The sequence below is a fragment of the Phoenix dactylifera genome, chromosome 6 (genome assembly GCF_051530095.1).
Source record: "Phoenix dactylifera cultivar Ajwa chromosome 6, Ajwa_hap1_PhDact_Kaust_v1.1, whole genome shotgun sequence".
NCBI lineage: Eukaryota > Viridiplantae > Streptophyta > Magnoliopsida > Arecales > Arecaceae > Phoenix > Phoenix dactylifera.
This window is the reverse complement of record NC_143195.1, coordinates 33,708,153-33,727,075: the sequence shown is the minus strand read 5'-3', so window position 1 is coordinate 33,727,075 and position 18,923 is coordinate 33,708,153. Positions and strand designations below refer to the sequence as shown.

Here is an 18,923-nt window from a genome sequence, read left to right as displayed (position 1 = left end):
CCCTTTTTAGTTCTATGGACCCTTAAATATTCACCACATGATTTTTCATAAAATTTATGTGAAGTTGCTTTCATCTTCAGAAGTAACATCGGCTACCAATTTGATTTTTAATGCACGATAAGCTCTTATTTTCGAATTATTTAATTTAGTATCTCCTTGATGATAGGCTGCCAAGGCAGAAGTTGGCAATCAGCCAAAGAGAAGGGGAGAAAATGTGAAAGAAGGCATTGCAAGATGCACGTTCGAGGACAGAATCCTGATGAGTGATATTGTCTTCTTGCGCGCATGGACTCAAGTTGACATACCCCACTTCTATAACCCTGTTACAACATCTCTCCAGCCTCGTGATCAGGTGTGGAAAGGCATGAAAACAGTAGCTGAGCTGCGGAGAGAGAATAACATTCGAATTCCACACAACAAAGACTCGGTCTACCAGGTTCTAAAGTTTCTTACTTGCTGCGCTTAGGGCTGCTTTCCGTTTTCCATTTGTGAATGTTATCTTTACATGTCTCAATTCATCATTTGCACAGCCCATCGAGCGGAAGCCAAGAAAGTTCAATCCATTGGTTATCCCGCCAAAACTGCAAGCAGCTCTTCCCTTTGCTTCAAAACCAAAGAACATGCCTAAGCAGAACCGTCCACGTCTTGAAAACAGACGAGCTGTGGTTATGGAACCTCATGAGCGGAAGATTCATGCCCTTGTCCAACACCTCCAAGTGATCAAAAATGAAAAGGTAATGTTTTCTTTGAAGGAAAAATTTGAGTGGTTCCTATCAGCAGCAGTTTAATGTTGCCCACCAACTACATTAAGGTTACAGTCTTAGTCTTACAGAAGTGGTATGAATCTACAAAAGGGGAAAAACTGTCAGCTTTCCATAATAATGCTTTGCTGTTGTCTATGTTTCTGCTTCCTTGGTGATACTTTTTATATCAGCCACCACTTGCATGTGCTTATTCTTTTACTAGTTTCTTCTTGTTAAATTTCCATCGATTGTCTCTCTCTTTTAAAATGATGGGTGCACCTGCAGATGAAGAAGCGAAAACTCAAGGAGCAGGAGAAGAGGAAAGCACATGAAGCAGAGATGGCCAAAAATGAGCAGTTATCCAGAAAGCGTCAGAGAGAGGAACGCCGGGAGAGGTATAGAGCGCAAGATAAACAAAAGAGAAGAACCCGGAGAAAATTAGCAGCTTAACAGCAAATTTTTACTACTAAATTGGGGCCATGGCAAGCCCAAGTACGTCAGGTTGGCTCGAAAGCTGGCTCTTTGTTCAACAGCCAGTACATTTTTCAACTTCCCACTTTATGCAGGCTGCTGTGTGGACTGTGTTGGTCTGTGGGCGCCCATCTTTCTATAGTCCAGTAGTCTGGGGTACACTGACTGAGCTTCTTGGGAGGGTGTACGAAGATCGGAGATAGTTTGCTGATCTATCAGCTGCACTTGGTGTCTAAACAAATTTTCATTGAAGCATGGAGCATTGCAGCTTCTGGCACAATGGTTCTTGTGTCTCTCTGCGATGTTTATATGTACATTTTGTAGGCATCCTGTAGTTGTAAAGGTTTTGTAGTTGTGGTATTTGCCACATTTTGTTGAACATAATTGGAATGCTCATTGAAGGAAAAAAAAAGGGTCAGATTATATGATACTCTCAACCTATAATTGTTCAACCCTGACTAGAGTGTCAGAACAAACTGCAAATTACCCTCAGGTCACAGTTATGGGCTGCGGTGAACAGGTTAAATGGTTGCTACTTTCATAGTTACATAGTGTAATCTCCTTTTTTCCTTTCTGGATAATGCTGCTGTTGCATATGATTGGATATATGTGCAATAAGAATGCATGGTGACTCTTGGTTCGGGGAGAATATATCTTGGTGGCCAACGTCGTAGGCTTACATGAAGCTACTCGCCCAGCCTACTTCTTAGGCTGATGGAAAGCTTCTCCAGTCAAGCAGCTCTGCCACTCATCTCTAAAGCTTTTATGGCTCGCTTCCTTCTGTTATTGTTAGTTTTAGCTTATAGTCTTGCCACACTAGCAATGGCCAGGCCTGTTCATTACAACCATTGCAGATCCACCCTCTTCTGGTGCACCCACAACCGTCGGAGTTCCAGGAATTGCCGGCGGAGAGGAGTTCGCAGCAAGGGCTGGTCTGATGGATCGACAGGGGCAGATGTGGTACTCGAGGATTTGCAACTGCCGACCATAGATTTTGTTGGTTCTTCAATCCTTTTCTTTTGCATTTTCTTACTCAGGGAAAGCTATGTAAATGAGTTTGGCCGTTTGGCCTTGTAAACGTACAAGAGAGAAATATAAATAATCTCATAGCATGCTTACATGAGTACTTTTTTTAAAAAATTTTCTATCTTAATGATATTTTCATCTCTTGTGCGATGTATGAGGTCTTCCATTAGTTCGGTCCTAATGCTTCCATCGGGCTTGTGCTTTATTTCTGCTTTCATGTATCCTAGCCAAATAATTGATCTAAGTTAAAGGATCACCCATCACCCAGAAACTTAGTCCTTTGTAGCATCTTGCTAGAAATAAAGATAAATGAGGGATGCAATAAAAGGCAATCCATAATAGTGAGAAGAAAAATGTGTCAGGACAGCATTGCATGATATAGCAATTATTTTTATTAGATGTTAAGAATCCTAACAAGGTGAAAGTAGAGGTATATGATGATGGAGCTCCAGAGGGACCAGAAATGAGTTGCAAGTGTCATCAATGCCTTGCATATCTGTGAATTTATTAAGAAAAGGGCGTCGTCGGCGGAATATGGTTAATAGCTTTTTCTCCTGTTAGCCAGGGCCATTCTTATGGGCATACCGATCATTGGGGCTCCAAGTGACAGGACCTCTTCAACTCGAACTTGTATTGCGTAATAGGCTAAGAACGCGCGCTCTTCTTCTTCTTCTTCTTCTTTTTCTTTCTTTCTTTCTTCCTTCCTCTCTTTTTTTTTTTTTTTTTTTTTTTGGCTGAAAACGAGTTTTTATACAATACGTGTATGAATACATCCAATAAAGTCAAAAAACACTAACTCACGGAGAGCCAGTGGCAGCTCCCCCTCCCCCACCCAAAGGGTGTACCCTGAATGATGAGCCGCAAAGACAGCCACTCAATCGGCTGCCCCATTAGCTTCTCTGAATACATGTTTGGCCTGGACGACCACCCCAACTCCACACATCATCCCTATATCCCGAACCAAGGGGTGGTTTATGCCCTCACCCCTTAGCCCCTCCTGGATCCAACTGATAATTGTGGCCGAGTCGCCCTCCAAGACAATCGAGCCAGCCTGCAATACCTGCCTTGCATATCGAAGACCCGTCCAGGCAGCTCGTAGCTCTGCCCCGGGAACCGACGTGCCGAACAACTGACAGCCACCTGCTGCCACCACTTTGGAGTGTGGGTCCCGTATTACAAAACCCGCACCACCTTGCGCGTCTCCATCCAGAACCAATCCATCGAAGTTGACCTTGAGGAAACTCGGGGGTAGGGGTTCCCAGATGAAGAACACCATCTGAGGAGCTGCTGGAGCAGAGAGGGAACCCCAGGTGTCCCGAGCTATCCGAGGTCCATCTGAAGAAGGTATGATCTCCAATGCTTGCACTCGCGCGAACTCCACTACAAACCTCGGTGACACCCTGCGCTCACCGAAGGTATGGGCGTTCCTTGCCAAGCAGATCTGATGTGCTGTGCAGGTCGCTCTAATAGCCTCTTGACATGTCCGAGGGCGGGCCAACCATTGCTGCATCATCTGTAAAAACTGAAGCCTCCCACACCAGACCTCCTGCGGGATCCCTGCGCACAGCCATGCCGACCTCGCCCACGTACACTGGAAGAGCACGTGGTCGACCGACTCCTCAACACTGCATGTCTCGCACTCCGCTGGGATCCCCCAACTTCGCCTGCTCAGCACTGCTCTCGTTGGAAGGCGGTCCCATGCCACCTTCCATAGAAAAAGTGCCGCCCTCGGGTGAAGCCCCGACTTCCAGATCCAAGTGCAGTCCTGCCTCGGCTCATGCTCCTGCTGGATAACACCGGCGAGGTCTCCCAGTCTAACATTGGACCAACAAGAGGTGCTCTAAATCCTGACATCAGGCCCCCCATAGCCTGGCACCGGAAGGGACCGGATCCTCTCAGCTAGGTGTCCTCCGAACAACTGTCGTAGCCTAGCGTTATCCCACGCTGACTCTTCCGGGGCAAGAAGATCGAAGTCCCGCAACCCCTCCACTGCCTCAGCATTGATCATGGTCGGCCAGCACCTCAGTGGGACGGTATCCATCCATGGATCCGTAGTCACATCAATACTCCGCCCATCGCCAATCAGCCACCTGGTGTTTGCCGATACCGTCGACAAGTACTTCCCAATCTCACACCACATGAAAGAGACTCGCCGCCCACTCCCTGCCACCTCTGAGCCCTCGCGGCTATATTTGGCCGCCATCACCTGACTCCACAGCCCGTGTGGATCTAGCAGGAACCGAGCTGCATGCCGAGCAATGAAAACCTCGCGCCGCTCCAGTAGGGACTGCCCTCACTGGTAAGCCGACAGACATGCTCCCAGGCTAAAAAAAAAAAAAAAAAAAAAAAAAAAAAAAAAAAAAAAAAAAAAAAAAAAAAAAAAAAAAAAAAAAAAAGAGTACCGGAACCCCCCCCCCCCTAACAAAATAATAGCCCGCGCAGGTTCGAAAACTGTATTCCACGTTTTCTTTTTTCTTTTTTGTCTCCATCTTGTTTTTTTTAAAAAAAACTTTTTTCCTTTTTCTGTCTCGACTTTATAGATCAGAAACCCCTCTCTTACTCAAAGGATTGATGTTCCTGGAGCAAAGGAATCTTGTCATTTTTCTTTTTTCACCTTTTTTTTTTTTTGTTCTCTACTTTATAGATCAGAAACTTCTCCGATACTCCAAAGTATTGATGTCTTTGGAGGGAGTGAACGTTGGATTTCAGCTTTTTTTTATTATTATGTCACCTTATGGCTAATGAAGTGATTCAGAGGGATTCCAGATTTGACATAAATTATTTTAACTACTGCGAATAAGATTGGATAGAGTTCAGAAGCGAGATTCATCGCATTAGAAAGTCGAGTTGCATGTTAAATTTTTGGAAATTATAATTTGATCATACGACGTTCGATTGAAATAATTTTATTATTTTTTAAAAATTAAATAATTTTTTGATATCTACAATATGACTGCCATCTCTTTTAGAGACATCTCTAACAATTAAGCTCAAATTTCATCATTTGGGTCTAAAATGGGCTCAAAGTTTGTAAGATTTTGATGGCACCTATCTTTTTATTCAAAAAGAACCAAGGGAAGCCATAGAATGATATATAAATTGAGACTTATTGAGTTTATTTTTATTAGTGATATATTTATTTTAGAAAAAAGTCGTATTAAGAAATCTATCTCGAATTATATAAGGATGGGCTTCACTATCATAAATTGAGCCTATGTTCGTAATTTTCTTTAAGAGATTTCAGTTGAGAAAAATTTTCTTTCCCTCCGACCAGATCATGGAAACAGAGGTTAATGTCAAACCCTTTCTGTTTCATGAAGCAACCTCAGAATGACAAGAAGAGAAGAAAGAAAAAATGGTATTGCTTTAACATGTACGTTAGATCCCCCAGAGTCCAGATGGAAAGTAAAGGAATTATCTGGCAGTTGCTTCCCTTCTTCACCTCATGGAATCAAAATCCTGTTCGCCGGCCAAAGCTATACAAAGGAAAGGGACGGGTTCCGCCTCCCTCCTATTCCTCTGCATTCTCCCTCGTCTCACACAGGTGCAACCTTTTCCTATCCCTTTTCTCCCATTGCTTCTTCATGGACCTTTTTCTGCTCCCCTTCTGCTGTTTGCCTTTTCTTGTGACATGTTTGATATAATCAGGTTCTAGGCAAGTAGGACAAGTTATTTAGAAGTTAATGTATCGGTGGAAGTTTCTTCTTTCCAATGTGGCCTGTACTAGATCAAGATTTTAGCTTCATCATCTCAGCTATCTTGGTGGATGACTGTTACCGAGATGAAGCAACATATAACAGCATTGCAGCGTAATTATATGCCTAAATCCGAATAAGAAGTACTTTATTTCCAACTTGCACTAAAAAATAAAAGAAAACCATTTATGCATGGAAATCATAATTCTCGCATGTCTTCTGGTTTTCGTTCTCCATTTTTTTTTTGAGTAATTAGTGTCTGGCTATCTCTATCGTGATCAATTTGTTTTCTTAGTACTATGGTAAGCACAGATGTCAGGATCTAGGATGATCAATATCTGCTATTTTTTTAAATATGTTTATTAGCATAAGATCAGGAAATTCTGGAGAAGGAACCTGAACAGGTAGTTCCCAAAGATGAGGAATGCAACTAGCTTGTCATTGCCTTGGAATCCCTGGGTAAGGGAAAGCCCTTGTGGAAAAGTTCCAAGATATGATCAGAAGATGATGTAGTCTCCATGCATTCATATGTATCTATAGATGTATGTATATGTGTATATATGTGTTTCCAACATAACACTAGGCTCAGACATATCCTGTACATGGCCATGACAAATAATATATGACAATTGAAGTCTCCCTTCTCAAGATCTCTTTGCTTATCCTTTCCTATTTTGTGAACAATATGACCTCTGTCACGACTCCTTAGAAAGCATTGAAGTTTTTAGATTGCCTACCTGGGTGAAGACACTCAGTTATTATATAGTATTTGCTCTCTTATGTTCCTTTCTAATGATGGCCATGATATTTAATAGGTTGTACTGTATTTGATGAATTGAAGAACATGAATTGTGAATTTCTTTCAACTTTCAAACAAACTTGAAAAGAAACTTTATCAGTGGAAAGACGACATATGTCTTCGCGTGGGAAGAACGCCACCAGAGGTGCTGCTGTTTCTGAGAAACAAATTTCAAATTCTAATGAACTCGAGCATCAGAAGAGAAGGACCAATTCACTTAATTTGCCTCTTGAAACTCATTGGGAACTTCCCCAAGTAGGAAAGAAGAAGTTTTCTTTGTCACGGATGAGTTTCAGGTCTCTCCAGGATTCACTTATAAGGATTAGTAGAAGCAAAACATACCGTAGCAGGCTTCAAGGCGTTCATGACCCAAAAGAAGAACATGTGGTGCAGTCTTTCAGGCAGTTACTTCTGTCAACCAGCCAACTTCCGGAGAAATACGATGACTATCATACGCTTTTACGGTATGACTGGTTAAGTTTCTCTGACACTAACCCCCCTTCTTGGAAAAAGTAGATCATTTTATTAACTTATGTGAATCATGGTTTTCCACATAATGGTAAACAGATAGAGCTTTGCATTGGTAAGCCATCATATTTTGGATCATTTCTACAGCAAATGAGAACTCAGTTTAAAATTATTAAAAGAAAATTTAACCTTCTTGAGAACTAAAGAAGAAGAAATGGATTTTCGTCAGAGAAAAAAAAAGCAGAAGAATTGACTTCCATGTAAGTTTGCTAAAACATTTTATTTTTGTTCCCTCTAGTTTTCTACGAATGAGAGGTTTTGACATAAAGAAGGCGAAAGATGCGTTTCTAAATATGCTGAAGTGGCGTGAAGATTTTGCCGTAGATACGATTGCAAAGGTAAAAAATGAATCATGCTTTACTTAAAATCCCTCTATAGAGCTATGTATCCTTTAATTTCTTTCAAAAATTTTCTTTACTTCAATGATCATTGCTTTTTCAATGATCAAGGCAATAAATACAATCTTATTACATAGTGCAACTACACTTGGCTGCACTTCATGGGCACAGTCTTATTTTCTTCAGTACGTTATTTATCAATATGATAAGATTATGTAAGGTGCCAAGTCAGCATGGGTATTTGATGAATAGAGAGAGCTGATGAGGATAAGCAAATGGAAAAAATGTTCTAGGTCAGATAGTGGAGCCAGCTATAGCCATTAGAATCAGACCATTCATAACCATAAATATAAGCATCCAGCCTTTTCCCAACTATTTGGGGTTGGCTAATTAATTGCCATTCATATGTAAGCAAATTCTAGATTTGTGCAATAACTATATAAACACAATAAACTATTAATAAATCATTTCAAATTTTCTGTTCGACCTTAAAGTGGCAATCATTATCCAATCATGCTCAGGCAAAATACAAGCTACACTTGTTCCGCATTGAACAATGATAAAGAAATATGTATTCTTGTTTGCTGAAACAATCATTTGCCATTAGATGGGTATCATGCTGTAGTTTTGCCGGTCCATGAGGTGGTGTAGGTCTTCTTCTAATGCTGTTGTATGGGGAAACTTTTTCCCGGAGGAACCGTTGGAACGAGTAATTCATTCTGGGAAAAGAAAAAGGAACGGAGTCACCGGTCTGGGTAAAGCTCTACCCTTAATGCACCTATGGGGGTAGACTGACAGAGAAAAACAGTCAAAAGATCTTATTATATTGATTCATACATTCACCTGGAGCAAGAAACATTTTTTATAGGATCCTCTGCAAGCTTGATCGTATTTTGGGTAATCTCAAGTGGATGCAGTGTTTTCCTAACGCATCAGTCAAATTTGTTCATCCAAGCATGAAGGGACGATTCGTATCTGGGGCAGTTTGCTTGCTTGCCTTTCTCGAGCAGATGGATGCTGCGTTCTTCAATAAAACAGCATCAGTCCCCATACCCATGAATATACTGGCAGACTCGGGGACAAACCTATGCTGACTGTAAAGTTGGTTAAAAGAATTTTATGGCAGGCAATCCTCTATGTTTTTTTTAATAAAAAAAAATAAATGTATCTAATCCTACTGTCTGACATAACCACAACCAAGGAAATCTGCATGTGCAATCTTATGTAATTCAGGTGGGAACTGAGCAGTCCATATAATAATAGTATGTAGCATAATTTGCTAGCTAATCTGCAGGCTGTATGTGGACCTTATATCGAGTACCAGTGACATATATACTATGGAGATTGCCATAATTGATTAATCGCCTGCCAATCTTCTCAAAAGTGACATAAGCGGCAACTTTGATATTCAAGTTTTACAATGCTTATAAAGTGAATCAATGAGTATACATGTATTTAGATTTCAGCTATCAATATAAAATGTGTTCTTCATATGTATTCTTATAGAGATGATCTAAGAGTGCCATTCCTATTCTGATTCTTGAGTCCTCCACTGCACTCCTGGAATAATGCTGAGCGTTTACAAATTATCTAAAAGTTGTAGTAAATGTCATGATGGCTGAATTTCCAGCTGGAATCTATTAGGACTGAATGAAATTTTGAATTATTAAAACTTATTTTATAATATTGTTGAGCAAAATTTCGATCTGTATAGTTTTAGAACCACTATCTGAATTGTTTTTTTCTTTTTGCTCCTAATTATGCCTCACTTTCGCTTTACCATTTTTATTGAAATTATGTGTTATTTGCCAGTTCATGTGCAGTATCTGTAAATTAAGGGCCTGTTTGGCCTCGTTGTTTGCATTTTTGTTTCTCTACAGATTAGTCAAATCCCACATAGAGACTGATGTGGCAAACAGCATTTGAATGGAACTTCAGCTGCTCCTTGCTTCTACATATGCTCGTTTTTGAAAATGATAAAATCTTTGCTTCCAAAGTCTCTGAAGGTTTTACAAACAGTTAAAAAAAAAAAAACCAAGAGTTTCATCATGTTGGTAGTACAGTCCAGTACAATTTTCTTCTTCAGTTTTTTGAAAACAGAAACAGAAAACAAAAATATTACCAATTGGGCCCTATGTTTACATCTTTTTCAACTAGCAAGTTAATATAGCTTGACTTATTTACAGATATTGTATGCAATGGGCTTCAATGTGTTGTTGCTTTAATCAACTAGTGCAATTGCCTAGTTGATGCATAACATAGCTCTATCTGTTCGATTGACTTCAGGTTACAAAATCATGAATTATTCGCAATTTCAACCTTACTCATTTCAAGTAGCTTTCAGATGAACCGTACTTTGCAGGATTATGAACATGTATTTCACTTGTTATTTTCAGTAATTTCACTTTATCTGTGGTTATTTTCAGGATTTCAAGTTTGAGGAGGATGAAGCAGTTAAAAAGTGCTATCCACATGGATATCATGGAGTTGATAGATATGGCAGACCATTATACATTGAAAGAATTGGGTCGGTGGACCTCAATACCTTGTTGCGTGTAACTACAGTTGACCGCTACATCAAAAATCACATTTCAGAACAAGAGAAAACGTTAAACTTAAGGTACCCTGCATGCTCACTTGCAGCTAGGAAGTACATAGCCTCAACAACAAGCATTCTAGATGTAAAAGGAGTGGTAAGTTGTCATTGTTATAAATATTTTCTTGTGTTTTGGAAGAATTGGCATCCTATCCTTTCTTTGGTTTAATCTTCTGGGCCCCACTGCACACTAACTTTGGTCTATTTGTCAGATAAACATGTATAAAGCAATTTAACGTGACCAATGATTGTCCATAATGTAATTCTCCAGGTGGTAATATGACCTCAAATTAAGTAAAATCTTAGCTCAAATTTATTTAAGGTGTGCCAATCACTTCTAGGTGATCATTTTGTAGTTCTATATTTACAGGCTTGCTTTGATAGACAATTAAATTTTGGATATGGAAGAATGACATTGATGCATGACTATGAAGTCTGAAATTCGAGAAGATGCGTGACAAGATCTTTTTGCAATGTTCACTTTAACTTGGCAGCATCATTTCTTTGTCATCTAGAGAATTTTTAATACGGAGATTCCCTCCTATCTTCTTGTGATATTTTTGCAAGTGAGACTGGGAATGAACATATGCATTCACCACCTTTCTAATTCTAAGCAAATAATTTATTTATTGTTCTGAAAAATAGTTATTGCTTCTTATGTATTAGATGCAATATCACAGATTTGTTGATGTCATTATAAGAGCAATCATGATATTTTGCGAATCTATGTGCTAGATAATTGTGGTGGCACAGATTATCTGTAGCTATCCATTGGCTGCATTAGGAAGAGCTTGGTGGGCTAATGCCTAAGTTGTATGATTCAGTCTTTCTTTGTTTTTTTTTTTTTTTGACGAATAATGGAGGAAGCAGGGAGCTTCCCCCAATTTTATTAAAGAAATATAGATTCATCTTTCATAGGTTATAATGTTATTTATGCCTAATGATGAGACCCTTGCCTAAAAAATCATACTCATGTAAGGCTTTCATAAACTCGGCAGAGGGCGTACTGTGGATAACCACTTAAATTTATGCAATTACAAACTAGTTCAAGTAATCAAATGGCATGGCTAACCACATAAACGAGCAATCATATTTGGTTTTTTTCTACTATGGCAATGTATTCATCTTGTTCAAAAGTAATTAGAAAATTGAATAAAAAAGGTTTGCATCTCTAATATAGAATGTTCCTAACATTTGGTGAACTAATAGTTGCAGAAATCAGGTGTAAACATTTGATTCAAAACTATAAAGCCATTTCTTGTGAGTTTTCTGTATGCAGTTTACTCTAACTTGATCCACAACCTTTTTTGTCTTCTTTTGTTTACTTCTGTAGTTAATTTTGAATGAATAATTTCATTTATAGAATAGTTCTGCATAAATGTAAATTTTAATAAATATGTTTCTTTCGTCTATACTTTTATCCGCTCTCTTGCAGTTGTATATACTCTGAACTGTGAAATTTAATTTTTTCGTATGAATACTCAGTTGAGGCTTTGATAAAGGCTCGAGTGGAATGCAATATATCTGATAACTTTAAATTCCTGATGTAGGGTACCAATAACTTCTCAAAACCTGCTAGAGAGCTTTTTACAGAAATTCAAAAGATTGATAGCAATTACTACCCAGAGGTATGAGAATTATTACTCTAGAGTTCATTCGTATGGACCTGATTAAGATAGAGATCGGTCATATAATTGCATGTTCTTAAAATTCATCGGCTCAAGCATATGTTTAAGCTATTTCTTATGCTTATCTATCTTTTTTTGAGTCCTTTTTACTTAGCTGTTTGTTGTCACTTTACCTCTAATGACTAATGGTCATACTCCGTTTGCATCTTATTCATTTGAATACAAAATTATGCAGTAGAAATTAGCTCTTAGAAGTGTAAATATGTTTCTCAAAATGTGCAATAATTTGATTCACATTTTTAATCAACTATCAACCGCTAATGATTCTTGAAGCTGACTCCACCTAGCTGGCATTAGGCCCATAGCTTATTAATTTTTCAATAGTTATAGTCTTTGCACAAAGACCTAAGGTTGTACATGGCCTGTGATATGAGGGGTTTTCTAATTAATGCATGAATTTGATTATTGAAAAGGGATTTCTGAAAAAAAAACCATGGAATTATAATCAAAATATAGGGCTTTTAAGGAAAAATATAAATGCACCCTCTTTCATCATGAAACTCGTTAACCCATGCTAGCTGTTTGTCCAATGGCTTGGAAGTATCCCTGTAATTTTTCTTTAACATTCTTACCATTCTAAATTTTTCTTGTAACATTCTTACCATTCTACTATGTCTTATTATCACCACTCTGCCTCAATTGTTTGTATGCTTAATTCAATTTTCCTAAAAGTTTTCCTTGTACATATGTTTCTGTTAGGTCTCAAGATTACAACTATTTTTTGCCTTTTCCTGTAGTCGTTTGCCACATAATTGGTCATACAGTTCCTAGTCTCCACACTCAGTACTTCATCATTGATTGCATATGATACTTCATCATTTGTTCACATGTCATTTATGAACAACTCAAAATTTCCCACTTTCTTTCAACGATCTCTAGGCTCTCCTGACATCTGATTCATCATCTCGCCACCTTTTTCTTGGGCATTATGTAGCTCGATATCATTCTTCTTCTTCTTGTTTTCAGAGTGGAAATTCCAAACCACTAGTCTCTGCAACATCAGTTTCAAGTACAACAACAAATTTGATCATTTAATTTTCTTTTTCTGCGTATTGGTTAAAACATCTGGTGGAGAATTTTCAAGCATTTCTTCACTGAATATTTCTTTATACTCCTTTCCAAACAGATTAAGAGATATGTAATAAGGCTGTTGAAATCACTTGAGGAGTTGATGGATCATTGTTCATAAATCATTTATTCATCTTTTTTTCCTGCTCGTTCACAGACTTTACACCGACTATATATCGTCAATGCTGGATCTGGGTTTAGAGTGCTGTGGAAAGTGATTAGTGCTTTTCTGGAGGCGCGAACAATGTCGAAAATTCAGGTTCAGCTGCTTCTTTTTAATTCTGTCATCCTTCTGTGGAAGAGGAGGGCAGTAGACATCTGGTTCATTTAGATGGAAATTGTGCTATCAGTTTTCTTAATACAATTGAAATCATACATATTTAGGTGTTGGGAAACAAGTACCAGAGTAAGCTCTTGGAAGCTGTAGACCCAAGGTACATAACAGGTCCTTATGTTATTAACAAGTTGTCGTATGGTTGGCTGATAGATGAAATATGATTCTACAGTAATTTGCCAGACTTTTTGGGTGGAAATTGCACATGTTCTGGACATGGAGGATGCCTGTTGAAAGATAAGGGACCATGGACTGACCCAGAACTTTATAACATTCTGCAGGTAAAATCTTGGTGCTTGTTAAGTTTTCTTTGATCATTTTTCCTCTCTCTGCATTGGACCAATGCACCAAGTTCATACGTCCTTACTTGATAAGGAAATTACTTTATTTTTTCAGGAATTTTTCAGTAAAGGAGGGAAATTTGTTGATTATGAAGAATCAGACTCTCAGATTGTAACATCCTTCGTTCCTCATGGGAGTCCTCATATTACTAAATTCTAGCTTATTTAGCAGAATGTCTCTATAGTTTTGATGGTTTGGTTATGTTGCTGATGGATGCTTGGCCTCTTTTCCCAGGAAACTTCTGATAGGTAACTTAGGTCCAGTAGTGGAGGAACTCTTAAAATGATATTAAAAGATGATATGGTGCCTGATGTTGTAATTATCCTCCCATGAAGCTAATAACTTACACACTTAGTGAAGATGGGTATACTGTCAGAAGAAAATTGTTTGAACATAACTTTGCTTAGTAATTCAATCTTTTTCTCAAACAATTTAGGGCAATTACTCGAATAGTGTGTATCCATCATGTTGGAGATTGCAGATTACCTCAAAGATCATCTATAACTAAAACTCTCAAGTTTCGGACTGCTTAATTCAAAATACTGACCAAGAGGCCTTTTCCAGTATGGATTACATTTCAAAGAAGGTTCCTAATTGGCATAGAGTCTGTATCTTGGGACTGCTAAGTTGTTCAAGATAATGCGTGCACTCCCTATAAAATGTATAATTCTGAAACCAAATACAGTAATGCATATTTATCTTGCCTTGCCACATTTAAGAACAAAAAGCTTTGGCAAAACAATTTTACTTCTTAATCTAAATATTACAGAATATTGCTTTTGGTGTGAATGCCAAAACCATGTGATTATAGCAAGATGACAAAAGATATTGACTTAAGAAGCCAGATAATATGCAAAGATACAGGCTTTCAATATTCAATGTGGATTCCAACTCTTCAGCACGCAAGAAACATTTAGGTAAATAAATCCTAAGCACAAAGAACGCTTGAACAAACAACAAAATAAATAGCATATAAAAGAAGCAAGAATACTTTGCAGAAATTTCCTTTCTCTTTAATACCAGGTTATTGCATTAGATAACAAATCATATATTTTTATTAGTATGATTCCTCTTACAACGTTTTGATGCATTCTAGCCTAATGAGATTTAAGGGAATGAGCTTAATTCATGATTAGTACAGCTGTGTTGCACAAAACCAAAGTGTTACAAAAATGGGTACATATTTTGTTTTATGGAAATAAATAAATAAATAAAAGCTTCATAAGCCTTCATTTATTTAATGATTGGTCGACTCTTTGCAACAATAAGCTTCTCTCTCAATTTGGTGATATTTGGTCCAAAATCAAAAGTATAAGGGAAAACTTCCAATACATTGAATGATGATTCTTCCTCATGTTAACATCCCACCTGAAAATGATCTTTGTTTGTTCCACTCAAAACCTTGATTCACATCTGATGTAAATTTTTCTGATTTCCAATAAAGGCTGGGTGGCTGTTTTATGCCTCTCTTTTCATCGAAAAATATTTTGTTTTATGGAGGAAATCTAAGGACTAAAGATTGTTCAGAGTAATGTTGGCTATGAGCATAAATTCATCAATAGCCTATTATTTGGTATTGGGCATACATGAGCACTTGGATCTTTTTTCTTCAGTTAGCTCTTGGAAACTTCTCGAAAAGCCCAAACGACTAGAACTTGAGATGCTAAGGGCAGAGGTTTCTCGTTTATACATGGATATGCATGCTTATTTAGCTGTACAATGTAATACTCATTGAATTTTGTTACATATTTTGCTGATTACCCTTAAATTTTAACTAGATGGTATATACGTATTACTTCTATGTCTTTCAATTCTTACACCTTATGTTGATGTAACACCAGCATGGTGTTCATGTGACATTTTAAAAGTCGAGCCACTGAAATGCTCTGATCATTTGCAGAGCTGGGCAGGCTGAGAAATCCTAGATGATAGTGGTGATAAAGGATTTTAGGTAACTCAGATTGACTAAGGTCTGTTATGCTCTGTGAATCAAAAATTGTAGGAGGGAATCGAAAAATAAGAAGGGCCAGAGGATTTAAAGTGGGAAGGGATACCTAAGGAAACCTAGATGGAAGTGATGATGAAGATGTTGAGCCTGTGACAGCAGAAGGCCATGGGGAGTAAAGGGACTAGAGACCTAGGCATCCAAGATAGGAGTCGTGGGAGATAAGGATTCTAAGCCGCCTTAATGAAATGGATTAGCTAGTTGTTCATGGTATTGGTTATGATTTGTGTGAAAAGAAATGTTCTAAATGGATTAATTTTATATTGTTTGTCTTTCTCCTGTGCAGTAAAATTAATGCTTCTCTATCTTGAGTTGTGATTGTTAATATGAAGGTTGGTCACATATATCTAGTACTCATTGGTGACTCAATTGAAGTATTATCAATTTGTGTTTTAGCATAATTATCTTCCTTAGTAAAGATCAACTTTTTCCCTTATTTGAAGTCCCCAAATTAATTAATAGGAAAATATGTGTTAAGTATGGTAAACAGGAGAAAGACTGACTTTTGGAATTGCCGCTGGAATCTTCTTGTACTTGGGGCGCCATGTCTGCTTTGTAATTTCTCTTTTCACTCCTGCACCCACTTCCTATGCCTTTCCTTGCTCTAAAAAATCTTAAAAGCTCCAATTATCTTCTTCCCCATGTACTCCTGATTTAGGTAACTAGGTTAGAACTATATATTTTTGAAGGTATTGGCAGGAAGAGGTCTTTCTGCAGAAGAAAAGATACTGTCAAAGAGCAAACATATAAAAACAAAAAAAAAAGCAAGTCAGAATCTTTGACTAACCTATAAAAGCTTCAGCTTTTAAGATGATAAGCATTGCTGGATCTAAAACTCCATGCATTTCCAGATTTTGATATAGTCTTCACTTCTTAATCCATCAGTCCTTCTACTGGAATAAAGCATCGCTGCAAGACAAATAATACATGCTACTCACAATACCAACCATATTTTTATGATTAGTTTCTCTAAGTCATGAGAGAACACTGATTATGCCTGGAATTGCCAAGACCTTCATTCTTCTTTTAGTTGAAGTCTTAAATATGTTTATGTATTTCCAGTTTTTCAAGTGATCCTATTTCTTCTAGGCAGGTCTCATTTGGATGCTCTACAAAATTGATGCATTCTGTCCTTTAGGGCATCTTTGGCTTGTCAGCTTATCTGCATACGTTTCCCACTCAGGTAGGAAGATATGAAGATATGAGGTGGAAGAATGAAGGTTATGGAGTAGTTGGGGCAGTTCATCGATTCCACAATCCCAATACCAGTTATCACTTTTTTAGGTGGATCCTGATTAAGGGAGAAAATGAGCCGAGCAGCTTGCTAGCTACTCGAGCTCGACTGGAGTCCAAGCTCGACTCGACTTATCTATTACCGAGTTCGAGTAGCTTGAATAGTTTGTGGAGTCGAGCTCGAGTAGCAAAATATTAAAATATTTTAATATTTTAAAATATAATATTTGTATATTTTTTAATCTGATCTAACTCTTAACTTTTGACTATATTTTGTAATTATAATGAAGGCTCGGATTCGAGCTCATGTATGGCTTAGTTGATATTCAAGTTGAGCCTAGTCAATCTCATTGCTTTGCTTTGATCAAGTCGAGTTTGAGCTTGGATATTAAGGCTCAACAGTTCTCGAGTCGAGTTTTGAGCCTGAGTATTTTGAATCGGGTCGAGCTTGAGCCTTTAACTACTCAACTTGGCTCAGCTCGATTGCACCCCTAATCCTAATGTCATGAAGACTTGAGATCCTATGAGCAATGACTTCGGCTGATTATTTCTCCTCATTCCCTTATTCTACTTAGCAACTTTCACGTGGCATGGGAGATATCCTATCAAAAGGGTGATAGGCACAAAAACAAGGCATTGGTCATAGAGGATGTAATCGGGAACCCTAATTAAGAAAAATTATTTTCTCAATTTTATTAAAGCGTCTGTAGTTTAGAGTTTTAAGTGGTACTTTCTCAACAAAAACGGTATGATGGAACACAATATGTCTTATATATAATAGGAATGATGGTGAAGAAGGATTCAAAATAACCCCAAATAGTGGGGGGAAGGCTTAATGACTACAGTTACAATAAGATGGACATTTTTGATGCAGGATGTTGATGGTTTCCAGCAAGACATGCAAACAAGTGATGTTGCTGAGCATATGGCACAGAAAATTTTAGAACTTGAAGATTGTCTTGCGGACACCAAGAGGGTGAGTAAAGAAGTTGCAATTAATCAACCATACCAAAGTATGGTAATTGAAGAACTAGTTCATCCTTTGCTTTCATCGTCTCAGATCTTACAAACACTTCTGTCTAAGCAGCAAGAGCTCGCAGAACATATAGAACAACTAAAGAAACTGACCTCAGTAAGGACATCTAACCTTGCTTTAAGTGTTTTATCTCCTAAAGCCCCTTTGAAACTTAACCATCAACTTCTTGTCTGATCTCAGATTGAAGCATGTATCTCAGAAAAGAGCACCTAATGGTAATACAAGGCCGGGCTTTCATCACAACATAAAGCTGATAACAATGCATCACTTATTTTCAAGATGTGCTTGCAATGATGTATAAACTTTTTTAATAAAATTTGCTTTCATTTACAAGAAGATCACTAATCATGGATAAATCCTTAATATGTAGAGTTTTTTTTTTGCAAGTCTGGTGTTGTGGGAAAAATGTAGTGAAACAGCAACGAAACTCTGCTTAGTTTCAGAGAAAGATGCTTGATGTACTTTTAAATTTCTACCGTATATATCTATGAGTTCCAGCTTCTATTTTGAAAAGCCAGTATCTATTTTTAAACACTGCTCACATTCCATTTGCATGTAATGTGAGTTTGTTCAAGTAAAGCTTACTTTCCAGTTGAATATATCCAGGATATTGGCTTAAATTGCCACTCACTTTGGATGTTTACTTGCATTTCAGTTGAACCAAGTTACTAGTTAACAGAACCGAAATTCCTCGCCTTTGGTAGCTTGATTTCTGCTTCGAGAAATATTAGTTCACAGCAGCACACTCTAATTCTGCATCTTTATTGTTTAGCAAGTGTTAAATTACTTGGATGGAAATTGTCTGAACCAAAATTGTGTTGCTCACAGTTTTTTTTTTTACTGCTCGAAGGGATACGAAACCGAATTGATTATTATAAAAATAGAGAACATTTGATAAAAAACAAGTAGTTCCAGATTTTCTATCGCAACCAATGTTAAGTAAGAGGCAACCTTCCTTGACTTAAAAATATGCTGAAAACTCCACCTTGGAAACCCAATTTTGCAAAAATTGCAAATTGAT

At 37.8% G+C, this 18,923-nt stretch overlaps 2 protein-coding genes across 4 annotated transcripts in view; both read left to right on the top strand.

Annotated features, from left to right (window-relative positions):
- LOC103711632 (P-loop containing nucleoside triphosphate hydrolases superfamily protein) overlaps positions 1-1,651 on the top strand; it is a 30,497-nt gene extending 28,846 nt beyond the window's left edge. For all 3 annotated transcript variants that reach the window (XM_088723807.2, XM_088723808.2, XM_089924044.1), the window contains 3 exons: positions 167-436; positions 531-734; positions 1,029-1,651. In XM_088723807.2, coding sequence (XP_088579933.2) covers positions 167-436; positions 531-734; positions 1,029-1,193 — 639 coding nt within the window. In that variant the 3' untranslated portion in view covers positions 1,194-1,651. The remainder of the gene's footprint in view (positions 1-166; positions 437-530; positions 735-1,028) is intronic.
- Positions 1,652-5,829: 4,178 nt separating this feature from the next.
- LOC103711677 (Sec14p-like phosphatidylinositol transfer family protein) lies at positions 5,830-18,560 on the top strand. The gene is made up of 10 exons (XM_089924043.1): positions 5,830-7,198; positions 7,501-7,600; positions 10,027-10,293; positions 11,747-11,824; positions 13,110-13,211; positions 13,337-13,386; positions 13,459-13,567; positions 13,683-13,739; positions 17,741-17,842; positions 17,927-18,560. Exons 1-10 carry the CDS (start codon positions 6,849-6,851, stop codon positions 18,074-18,076), a joined length of 1,365 nt encoding a protein of 454 aa, XP_089780169.1. The 5' UTR covers positions 5,830-6,848; the 3' UTR covers positions 18,077-18,560.
- Positions 18,561-18,923: the final 363 nt, after the last annotated feature.

Coding starts and splice junctions, on each gene's coding strand:
- LOC103711677 (XM_089924043.1), top strand. CDS start 6,849: ATGTCTTCGCGTGGGAAGAACGCCACCAGAGGTGCTGCTGTTTCTGAG. Junction 7,601..10,026: donor CCGTAGATACGATTGCAAAG/GTAAAAAATGAA, acceptor GGTTATTTTCAG/GATTTCAAGTTTGAGGAGGA. Junction 11,825..13,109: donor ATAGCAATTACTACCCAGAG/GTATGAGAATTA, acceptor GCTCGTTCACAG/ACTTTACACCGACTATATAT.